Here is a 12,275-nt window from a genome sequence, read left to right on the forward strand (position 1 = left end):
CTTCAATTATGTGGGAACATGCCTGGGCCGGGGGCTGCTGCCAGAACTCTCCTGGCCCCGATGGAGGAGGCCCCGTGCTGCGGCCCAGAAGCTTTCCTAAAAGTCCATACAGGATCTCTCGGCTGCTGCCAATCGTGCACTCTCCCTTTGGCCAGATTCCTAGCTCTGGCCAGAGAAGCGCCAAAGCTCTCCCTTCTCACTTTCTTCCTATACGCTCTCTCCCCACGGCCCCCCTTCCCCTCGCTCTTGTAAATAAGAATGTTCCGCTGCTTTTTAGAACCAGAATAATCCTGAGAAAAGGAGCCTACATCTAGCCCCGCCTCTCTCCTCTCTGAGCCCTCAGGAGAGTGCTTTTTGGTGAAAACTTAAAAACAGTTTTCTTTTCACCTGCTGAGATAACATTCTTGTGAGAAGGGAGGTAATTGACGCTAAGAACTCATTGAGTTACTGTAGACCCGTGTGAACCCATGCTGACTTGGAACAACCTAGAAGAACATCCCCAGGAGAGACCTCTTTTCCAGCACCAGTAACTCCCAAGTAGGCGAGCCAGAGGGGCAGACCCGGAACCTCTGGTTTCTTTGGTAGGACCCAAAGCCGGGAGAGACTGAGAAGCGCAGATTTAAGAGGATTCTCCTCCACTCGCTGAGCGATAGAGACGGGGAGCATGCTCTGCCCTGATGTGATGCACCTGATTCCAGGGGCTAGCACACGTTTGTTGAATTCCTGCTGACCGGACCACAGTTCCTGTGCATGGTCCCGTTCAGTCGCGCACGCCAGCCTGTGAGGTAGGTAGAGCTACCCCGCTGTACCAACCGGGAAACCGAGGTCCAGCCGGAGGCATCTCAGAACTGGCTGAGCTCGCATCGGGGATCCCTGATTAGGGCCGTGCTCAATCCCAGCATTGCCTGAGTCCAGACTCTGGGCTCCTCGCCACCCCACTCGACTGGCCCCTCTAAGCTTGGGACGTGGGGACAGAAAGGACACAGCTCCCAAGTCCCCATTTTGTGGTTGCCTTGGGAAAGGAGCCGAGTACGGAGTTGAGGCCACTTTGGCGTGAGTAAAATGGTCTCATACCCCTGCCTTGTGCAAGCCTCCCCCTCCCCACGGAACTTTCTAACTTTTGTCTCCTCTCCCATTTCAATGGGGCCTGAGCCAGAGCTGATAAAGGAGGAGGAAGAAAACCACACCAGTGGTTTTCCCCCAATCCACCCAAGGGCCAGCTTTGGGAAATCACTACTTTATTCCAACTAGCCCCGGAGAGGCTTGGGCCTAGTTCATACCAACCATTTAAGCTGACATCTCAGCTCTGTTCTATAGAGCTTCATGGGGACGCCTGGGTGGCTCAGTTGGTTGGACGACTGCCTTCGGCTCAGGTCATGATCCCGGAGTCCCGGGATCGAGTCCCGCATCGGGCTCCCGGCTCCATGGGGAGTCTGCTTCTCCCTCTGACCTTCTCGCTCATCCTTTCTCTCACTGTCTCTCTCTCTCTCAAATAAATAAAAATAAATAAAATCTATAGAGCTTCATGGAAGCCGGGGTGCTTCCCGGCTGGAAAAGTTGCTTCTGGAACAAAACTGTCTAGACCCTAAGGAGTCCTTTCTTTGAGAGTGTAGACTCAGTTACTGCCCCCAGAGGCAGGAGCAGGAATAAATAGGCTAACTGGAAACTAGATTCTGAAGGGATCAGTTTAGCTTGTGGCTTCAGTTTATTACAGAATCAGTGGAAAGGGAAAGCCTGGAACACATTTTTTATGAACTCCCGGCGGGTGGGGGGGGGGGGTGTTACAAAGCGGTGTTAACTTGGCAGGTATAGACTGGTCTGTGTGTGTCCGTGTGTAAAGGTCATCCAAAACCTTTTTCTTCTTTATTTTTTTTTTTTTGATATTGTAACAAGTGAAATTTAATTTAGAATACAGATGCAATACCTGTTATCCTGTTTATATATTTTAAATGCTGTAAGATAATGGCAAGAGCATTGTATTTTGAGATATACACGTGTATTATTTGTATATTACTTGTATGGTTTTTTTAAATTTTTGAGATATAATTAGCATATAACAGAATGCAGGTCTGAAGCCTTCAGTTGGATGAGTTTTGACAGTTGTCCACGTCCACGTAATCACCACCCAAATCAAGATACAGAGCATTTCCATCTCCCCCCAAAAATAGGATGTTTTATTTTTAAAGCAGGAAAATATAGAGAGGAAAAGTAAAAGCAGTCTCATTTCTTTCTCTTTTTTTCTTCTTTTTTTTTTTTTTTAGAGAGAGAGCGCGTGCGTGCAAGCACAGGCAGAGTGGCAGGCTAGAGGCAGAGGGAGAAGCAGGCTCCCTGCCCAGCAAGGAGCCCGATGTGGGACTTGATCCCAGGATGCTGGGATCATGACCTGAGCCGAAGGCAGCCGCTTAACCAACTGAGCCACCCAGGCGTCCCAAGCAGTCTCATTTCAATAGAGGAAACCATTAACACGTTGGGGGTGTTTCTTCTAGTGTTTTCTAGGCATATAGTTTCTATATGGTTGATTTGTTCCCTCAGTAATTACTTGAGGGCCTACCTACTAAGTGGCAGACCCCGTCAGGATTCTGGGGCTCCAGCAGCGGATACAACTGTCCCCGTCATCGCTGCCCTACAAACAAATGAAATTGTTTGAAATTTTAGAAAATGTAAATGCTAGGATGCAATAGTGTCAGGGGGCAGGAAGGAAGAGCTGCTTCAAGGAGGGTAAGGCACAGATGCCTCCGTGGTTGACTGCATACAAAAGAGGCTTGCTTTGGACTTCTGGCCTCCAGAACTGTAAGAGAATCAACTTTTATTTGTCCTAAGCCCCCTAGTTCGTGGTACTTTGTTATTCTGGGACACTGACCCGTGGGTCTTTGCTTCCATTTCCTCTGACAGCTTGGCAGCTGCTCCCTTCCCCGGCCATTTCGTATTCCTGCAGTCCACCTAAGCACTGTGTCCTCCTGGGGGAGGGAGTCTCCGGGCTAAGCCTGGCCTCCCCAGGCTGCGGTCTCTCTCCACACCAGCAGTCATGATTCATTCCTGGTCATCTCCACCAGCTCTCAGAAAGAGAGGGGTTCTCAGCGAAGGGCCCTGGCCTCCGTCTTCCTTATCCTCTCTCAGTGAGCTCACCAGGTCCTGTGGTTTGAAAGACCATCTTGATGCCCTGAAATCCCATTCCCAAATTTCTACCTGCGGCCTCGACCCTGCCCTGAGCTCCAGTTGCCGCGGCTTCCTTGCTGGTCTTTCCACCGTGACTCCTACCCCCTTCCAAATCATTCTCAACACCCCTACTTACGGCAGTTATAAAGCCCATCCGTGATTTTCTGGATCTCAGAGTAAAATCCAAAGTCTTGCCTGGGCCTACGGGTCTTGCGTGATCTGGCCCTGACCTGCCTTTCCAGTCTCACCTCACAGTTCCCTCCACCGCCTCCTTACCTCCCAGCTCCCTTGAGACCTTCACTGGTGTGTTTGTCTGCTAGCACACAGCCAGCAGAGTGCCACAAACTGAACTGCTTCAGCAACAGAAATGCATCGTCTTGTGGTCTAGAGGCAGAAAAGCCCAAGATCCGTCTGCGGCCGTGCAGGAAGGGTGGGCTTAGGGCCTCTCTCTTTGCAAATGGAGATCTGGCCAGTCTGCCTCCGAGCTGGACAGGCAGAGCATTTAGAGGTTTGTGCCCAGGGCCTGGGTTCAAATCCCAGCTCTGCTACTACCTGGTTGAGTGATTTAGGGAAAGTTACGTGACATCTCAGAGCAGTGATTTCATCTCCAAAATGGCAATAGTAGTAAGAGCTGCCCCTCAGGAGATCTGTGGGAGGATTAAAGGAACCAGTGCTTAGCTTAGCTCGGTGGGCACAAATAGTGGTCTCCATGTCAGCATTTCTCACCCCAACCTGTTTTAGTGGCCGCTGTGCTTATCTCTGTCACTGTCCCCTGGCTAGATGAAGGTGGGGACCATTTTCCCTCATCTGCACAAGGTCTGGCCCAGAGAAGCCCCTCAACAGGGGACTGTTGGATGGAATGAAGGAAGGAGGGAATGGACAAGGGCCAGGCAGAGTAAAACCAACACGCTCTGCATGATAGAAGGCACGCAAGGGGCAGCCTCGCCTGGACAATGTGGGCACCCAGCCCCTCCCCTAGAATCTGCAGGACTTTAATAGAGTGAATGGGGACAGGCAACAGGAAGAAGGAACAAAATGTCTGAGGGGTTCAGGAGAGGTCAGGGTGATTGTGACCAAGCTTGCCAGGAACAGGCTGTAGGGACAAGGTGGCAACTGAGATGGACCTTGGAAGGACAGAGTGGGCTGGCCTGCCCTGTGGCCTCTGTCTTTGGAGCAGGAAACCAAGTCTGGAGAAAACTGCCTGGACCAAATGCTGCTGGGTAGAGGAATAAGTCTGTGAGATGCCTTCAGGTACAAGTAACAGAATCCCAACTGAACAGGATGGGGGATTTATCTCACGAGGTAAGAATGGAGGTAGGTCCAGTTCTGGATTGATTAGATGAGCGGCTCAACAGCCTCACCAAAGATCCAGTCCAGAAGCCCTCCAAGTGACTTTCCCTCACTTTCTATGAGGCCAACCATGGTTCATCTCCCAAGAATGGGGTTGGGCCTCGCCACCCCAGAAACTCAAAGAGGTTGACTTTTGAGACAGTTGTGCAGCTCTCTTAGCAAATAGATGAAATCAGAATTGGTTATAGCCAGTCATAGGACTGGTATGGACAGGGATGGTCATATGGTGAGATTATGGCCAATGAGATGGAGAGTGAAGTCTGCTGGGGGTTTCTGGAAATGATTTTACCCCCTGAGATTAAAAAAGGTGAAAGTGAGAAAGTTCCTTTTGTTCCTGGCTCCTGCCTTCCTTCTTTCTTTCTTTCTCAGAATGCTGCTGTTGTGAGGCTGTGATGCTTGGTGTCACGGCAGCCATTCTGTGACTCAGAGGGACAATGTTGCAGACATGCTAAGGATGGCAGAGCAGAAAGTAAGAAAGAACCAGGTTCTTGATGACGTAGTTGAATCACCAAACCAACACTGAAATTGCTTACCTCCATACAGCTAATTCATGCAGTAAATAAACCTTTATCACTTAAGTCCCATTAGTAGGTTATTCTATTACTTACAGACTAACGCATTCCTAATTGATAGAGTCCCTTACTTTCCGCAATACATTTCACATTCCTTCTTTGCTGGTAATAAATTTGGAGCTGGTGGCCATCTTTTCTGCTATGTGGAAAGAGAGCACTTGAGAATAAAATCAATACAGCAAAAAGGAGTGGGGAGAAATGGAGAGCCCTATTCCTGGCCTTTGTAGCTACATAAGCCAATAAGTTCTATCCTTCCTCTCCCCCTACTCTTTTTTTTTTTTTTCCTTAATCCAGGTTCTTTTGATTTTCTGTCACTGAAAGTCTTGACTAATATACTGTGTCCCCACGTGCCATTTCAGGGTGTTCCCCCAGGTCACAGATCATCACAAAGTATTTGTCAAGGAAATGAATTCACTACTTTACCTTCTCTTTCCTGCATCCCAGACGTTGGGAAGATACCCAGCCCAACTGCAGTCCTATTGCTGGGTGTCTACAGTGGACAGCATGTTAGGCCATGATATCTTACAAACTTAAGGCCTGTATTAGTCGGGATCATTTGGGCACAAGTCAGAAATCCAACCCCAACTGATAAAAGCAAAAAAGAGGATTTGCTTAGCTCTCATTAAGAGACGCTTAGGGGTAGGGGTGGCCTTAGGGACCGTGGTCCTACAGCTGGCCAGCTCATTAACCCCCGGAGCTCCGTTTTCCTTCAGATTGATCTCACTTTCCCATCCACACGCAGGCTTCCTCCAGGTGGAGGCCGATGAGGAGGGCGGGGCCCCGCATGGCTCTGGGTACTGCTCACACTGGCTCACCAGCATCCGTTCTCTCCATCCTCCATGTAGAATCCCATGACTTCATTTCCTTTAGCCCAGTCTGGGGCACATGCCCCTATCTGGGATAACCACCCTGACTCTGACTGGCCGTACCTGGGCCATCTGTCACAGTGCTGTGTCCTTTAGGGCAATGGGACTATGACCACCTTGTGTGGGGAAGAGAATGCTCCCCAGAGAAAGGAAGGGTGCTATTGTGCAAATGCAGGGTCAGGAAGGTAGGGCCTGGTGGATGGAAGTGCTGCCATCTGTCATAAAGCCATCCCACTACAAACTGGAACTTCAAAAAATCTTGATGGATTTCACGAACTGCTTTTGGACTCACTAAATACTTCCTTTGCACCTGTTAAGGGCCACGAGCTACGTGTTAGGAGCTGGAGAAATAAAGATGATCAAGCAGAAGTCCCTACGCCTGCAGACTTCACAATCGAGTAAGTGACCAGATGTGTAAACCGGTATATCATGGTTCGCTGTCATAAACTGTTTGGCTCTGGGAAAGTGAGAGAGGGTGTGCTTTGTTCTCCCCGGTTGTCCCCACGGTGGGGGAGCTTAAGGAAAGCTACAAAAGAGAAGTGTCATTTTGAGCTAAGCCTTGAAATCCAAGCATGGAGATTGGCAGGTAGAAGGGGGTGGGCCGGTCCTTCAGCAGAGGAAACAGCAGGAGCCAAGGAACAGAGGGAAGGAAGTGCCTAGTGGACCCCGAGAGCTCGCAGGGAGGCCCAGCTGGTCGGAGGGGGCCGTTGTGTGTTTGGTACCATCGTGGCCAACCATGGCCACACCCTCATCGCCTGAACCTGTGCATATGGCCTTATATGGCAAAGTGGCCTCTGCAGATGTGATTAAGTTGATGATCTTCAGATGGGGAGAATTGTCCAGGTGAGACCTAAATGCAGTCACAAAGGTTCTTTTCAGAGGGAGGTGGGAGACCAGAGCTGTAGGAGGTGGTGTGGGACCAAAAGCAGAGGGAGCAAAGGCCATGTAGGGCCAAAAGCCAAGGCATGGGAATGGCAAGCAGAAGAAGAAAAGGTAAGGAACAGAAATTCTCCCTAAGAGCCTCCAGAAGAAACGAGGCACTTGGAGTTAGCCCCATAAGACTCACTGTGGACTTCTCACTCCCATAACTCTAAGATGTTGTATGTGGTTTTTATCCACCAAACTTGTGGCAACATGTTACAGAAGCAACAGGAAACTAATATAGGCAGAGGGGCCGATGGAAAGAGAACAGGATCAGGTTACGAGGACCTTGTCTATATAACTCCAAGAAATTTGGCCTGGCCAGTCCACAGGTTCTAACCCCCTGGCCACAGAAATAGGTTAATAAAAGAACATGGGACCCAGTTCTGCCCGATAAGCATTGGCTCTAGGAATTTTGTGGTGATCCTGTCTTCGGGGATTGCCAAGCCGGTCAGAATGGAAGCTTGGAGCTGTAAGGGGCCATCTTTGCTACGATGTAAGGAGGACTTGTCTGGGGATGTAGTTAACACAGAGGATAGCAGAGCTAAGAGATGGAGAGGAACTGGGTCCCCAAGTCTAATACATTCTTCAGCCAATTTGTATAATAAGCCTTTGGTGCCACTTGAAATGGAGACTCATGGGGAGGAGTGGGGATGATTTTTTTTTATTTTTTAAAGTAGGCTCCACACCCAGTATGGGGCTTGAACTCAGGACCCTGAGACCAAGAGTCACATGCTCTTCCAACAGAGCCAGTCAGGCGCCCTGGCTGGGTGTGATTTTTATTGGATGGGGATGACACCTGTTCTTCTCAAGCTCATTCAGGAGCTCCCACTGGCCGGTGTCAGTTCCTCCCTGGCTGTGGCAGGAGGCTTTGGTTCTCACTACGTGGGCGTCTCCATAAATGGCCGGAGTGTCCTTCTGACATGACAGCTGGCTTCTGCCAGAGTGAACTGTCTGAGGAAGAGAAAGTGAGAGCGCCTGACCAAGATGAAAGCCGAAGACTTCTTAGTAACCAAATCTTGGAAGTGATCAACCACCATTTCTGCCATGTTCCATATGTTTGAAGCTAGTCACGAAGTCCAACCCAGTCACAGGGGGACTAGAGTTAAGCTTCACTTTTTTTTTTTTTTTTAAGTAAACTCTACGCCACACATGGGGCTTGAACTCATGACCCGGAGATCAAGAGTGGCATGTTCTACCTACTGAGCCAGCCAGGCACCCCCAGCTTCAGCTTCTCAAAAGGGAAACCTATCAGAGGATGTGTAGGGCATCATTTTTAAACCAGCAGACCACCAAACTTCTCCCTGATATCTCATTCGTGAGATTTGGGTCACATGGTTGTACCTGAGCCAGTCACTGGTAAGGGGAATGGATTCTCCCAAGACTAGACATTTCTGAGGGCTGGGCTCAGTTTCCTTGGGGCTCAATGCCGCGTGGGGGAAGGGAAGTGCCTGAACAAAACCAGTATTCTGGGAGACAGGAAAGAATGGGTGCCAGTGTGGGACCGGCGGGAGTGTGCCATAGGCAGTACGTGGGCTGGGGTAACTGGGAAAGGCTAGGGGGACGTGTCAACGGAAGAGGAGCTAAATTTAATACTTAATTAAGTCTCGGGTTCTTTAGCGGTATATATTTACCAGAAGAAGAAGGAGAATAAGATGAATGGTGTTTCCTTCCTGAGTTGGAACCCTGTTTTGTCCCCTCTGCCCTAGAAATTTTCTAATTTGTGTTCTCTATGGAGACACAATAATCCTTTTTATCACTGAGTCTTTGCAAAAATGCTAACTATTTCATAATGAAAGTCAAGGTTGTGCTAATTAAAAGATCCAACGTGAAGCCCAAACAGTTTTTTTTTTAACTGAAGTGAAATTCACATAACACAAAATTAACCATTTGAAAGTGAACCTTCGGTGCCGATTCGTACATTCACAGTGCTGTGCAAACACCACCTCTGTCGAGTTCCAAAATGCTCGCACACTTCTCCACCCCCAGAGCAACCCCGGACCTATTAGCAGTCACTCCCCGTTCTCTCTTCCCCCAGCCCCTGGCAACCGCCAATCTGCCTTCTGTCTCTATGGGTTCGCCTGCTCTGGGCGTTTCATATAAATGGAATCATACACTCTGTGGCCTTTTGCGTCTGGCTTCTGTCACTTACCATCCTGTGTTTGAGGCTCATTCATGATAGTGTGTGTCAGAATCTCACTCTTTTTTATGACTGAATGATATTCCATTGTCCAAATACACATTTTGTTTATCTGTTCACCCACTTAGGGACATTTGGGATGTTTCCATTTTTTGGCTACCGCGAATAGTGCTGTTATGAACATGTATGTACATATATTATTTTTGAGTTCCTGTTTTCAATTTTTTGGGGGGTGTACACCTAGGAATGAAATTGCTGGGTCGTATGGTACTTCTGTGTTTAGCTCCTGATGAGCCGGCAAACTGTTTCCTTTTTTTTTTTTTTTAAAGATTTTATTTATTTACTTGTCAGAGAGAGAGAGAGAAAGCACACAAGCAGGGGTAGTGACAGGCGGAAGGAGAAATAGGCTCCCTGCCGAGCAGAGGCTTGTGACCTGAGCCAAAGGCAGATGCTTGACTTGACTGAGCCACCCAGGAGCCCCTGCTTATGATTTTCTTAATAACACTTTTTTCCGTCTAGCTTAGTCTATTGTTTTTTTTTTTTTTTAAGTTTTATTTATGTATCTGACAGAGATAGAAGAGAGCACAAGCTCGGGGAGCAGCAGATGGAGGGAGAGAGAGAAGCAGGCTTCCTGCTCAATGGGGAGCCCAATGCAGGGGCTCGATTCCAGGACCCTAGGATCATGACTTGAGGCAAAGGCAGACGTTTAACACTGAGCCAACAGGTGCCCCTAGTTTACTCTAGCGTAAGAATACAGTGTATAATACATATAACCTATGAAATATGTGTTCCCTATGTTACCAGTAGGCTTCCAGTCGACAATAGGATATTGCGGGGGTTCACGCCCCCACCCCTGCATTGTTCAAGGGTCAACTGTATATTGCTTTTACCTTCTCATTCATTTCCCTGGTTCTCTAGGAGTGTGTTAAAATAAATTTTTTTGGGGTGCCTGGGTGGCTCAGTGGGTTAAGCTGCTGCCTTCAGCTCAGGTCATGATCTCAGGGTCTTGGGATCGAGTCCCGCATCGGGCTCTCTGCTCGGCAGGGAGCCTGCTTCCCTCTCTCTCTCTGCCTGCCTCTCCATCTACTTGTGATTTCTCTCTGTCAAATAAATAAATAAAAATCTTTAAAAAAAAAAAAATTTTTTTTTTTTTTTTTTTTTTTTTTTAGTAATCTCTACGCCCAACATAGGGCTGGAACTCAAGACCCTGAGATCAAGAGTCACATGCTTTTCAGATGGAGCCAGCCAGAAGCCCCCAGGAGTGGATTTAAAAAACACAACACATAGGGGCACCTGGTGGCTCAGTCAGTTAGGCATCCAATCTTGGTTTCTGCTGGGGTCACGATCTCAGGTTCTTGAGATCAAGCCCCATGTAGGGCTCCATGCCCAGCGTGGAGTCAGCTCCAAATTCTCTCTCCCTCTCCCTCTGCCATTCCGTCTGCCAACCCGGCTCCAAATACATAAATAATACATACATACATAAATAAGCATAAATAATACATAAATAAGCAAGATCTTTTTTTAAATAAATAAGCAAAATCTTAAAACAAAATAGAACAATACATACACATACCACACGGGTAACTCCACTTAAAATCTGTTAATTAGGGGCGCCTGGGTGGTGTAGCCGTTTGGGCATCTGCCTTCTGCTCAGGTCATGATCCAGGGTCCTGGGACCAAGTCCCACATTGGGCTCTCTTCTCTGTGGGGAGCCTGCTTTTCCCTCTTCCTGCTACCACCCCCCTTCCCGCTCAGGCTCTCTCTTTCTCAAATAAATAAAACCTTTTTAAAAATAAAATAAAATCTGTTAAATATCTGTTAATTCATTTAAAATATCAAGCAGGCTGCCTGGTTGGGTCAGTCGGTTAAGCAACTGACTCATGATCTCAGCTCAGGCCTTGATCTCAGGGTCATGTGTTCAAGCCCCACACTGGGCTCCATGCTGGGCATGGGGCCTACTTAAAAACAAAAACCAAACAAACAAAAAACCAAGCATCTATTAAGGGTCAGGCAGTGTTCTAGCCTTTATAACTGCAAACAATAAAGTTCCTGCCTTTGTTGGGCTTACTTCTAGTGGAAGGAAACAAGTAATAAAGAAACCACCAAATATATATCTAGTAGTGATAAGTGGTATGAGGAAAGATAATGCAGATTATGGGGGTAAGTGTGAGGAAGTAGGGTGCTGTTATACACAACAGGGTGCTCAGGGAAGCCTTCTCCACTAAGAAGGATAAAAAATGAGCCCGAAGATCCAAATAAGGTAAAGGACTGAGCCACGTGTATGCCTGGGGGAAGGGCATCCCAAGCAGAGGGAGCCACAAGTGCAAAGGCCCTGAGGCAGGTGGGGGGGGGGGTGTGCTTGACAGGTTGGAAGACTGTCAAGGAGGCCAGCGTGTGGAGGCTGGAATAAAGCACAAGAGTGGAAGGAGACAACCGAGGAGGTAGTGAAGGTCCAGATGTTTAAGACCTTATAAGTCAAGGTAACCATTAATAAATTAAGATGTGAGAACTATGGGAGTATTTTTTAGCATGGGAGCCATAGACTATGACCTGTGTGTGTGTCTTTTTTTTTTTTTTTTTTTAAGATGTTGTTTGAGAACCATACCCAGGGGGGAAGATTGTAAGCAGACAGATAGAGGACAAGCAAGTGCAGGGCAGGCCTGGGGGAGAGAATGGGGAGAGAATGCAGCTGAGATCAGGAGGGTGTGAGTCCCTTCAGGGGAGAAAAGCAAGGTGGGGAAGGTAAGCGGGGCTCACGGGGGAGTTCAGGGCAGAGAGCCAGGTGGCAGGAATGTCTCTGGAAGGAGGAAGTGAGGAAGTCTGCTGCTAAGGCCAGGAAGGCGGGCTTCTGCAATGGGGCCGCCACAGCAGACATCGAGGAAAGTGTTTCTTTGAAGGGGTGGGGCTCAGGAGAGAAGGCGCCTGGCGGAAAGGGAGGTGGGGGCAGGCACTCTGCTCGGTGGCAGGCAGGGCGGCAGGCAGGGCGGGAAGGCAGAGGTGGCCCAAGGGGGGTGAGCACCAGTGGAGGGTTACTTTTGTAAAGATGAGAGGTACTTGTAGTGCTTACTTAAAAACAATACATTTTTAAAACATTTAGAGTTAAATTTTAAAAGAAAAAAAAATAAATATTTAGGGGCCCCTGGCTGGCTCAGTTACTATATATAGCATGTGACTCCTGATCTCCAGGTGGTCAGCTCAAGCTCCATATTGGGTGTCGAGTTTATTTAAAAAAAATAAAAAATAATGACTTGGGTGGCTCAGTCAGTTAAG

General features: G+C 48.3%; 1 protein-coding gene across 5 annotated transcripts in view; it reads right to left on the bottom strand.

The window, feature by feature from the left end:
• The window catches only part of ACAD10 (acyl-CoA dehydrogenase family member 10), a 95,605-nt gene that overhangs the window by 68,661 nt on the left and 14,669 nt on the right, over nt 1–12,275 (bottom strand). For all 5 annotated transcript variants that reach the window (XM_082698418.1, XM_082698420.1, XM_082698417.1 and 2 more), the window contains exon 2: nt 7,665–7,819. In XM_082698418.1, the coding sequence (XP_082554544.1) occupies nt 7,665–7,819 (155 nt within the window). The remainder of the gene's footprint in view (nt 1–7,664; nt 7,820–12,275) is intronic.

The sequence above is a fragment of the Mustela nivalis genome, assembly GCF_964662115.1.
Source record: "Mustela nivalis genome assembly, chromosome: 14".
In the NCBI taxonomy this organism is placed as follows: Eukaryota; Metazoa; Chordata; class Mammalia; order Carnivora; family Mustelidae; genus Mustela; species Mustela nivalis.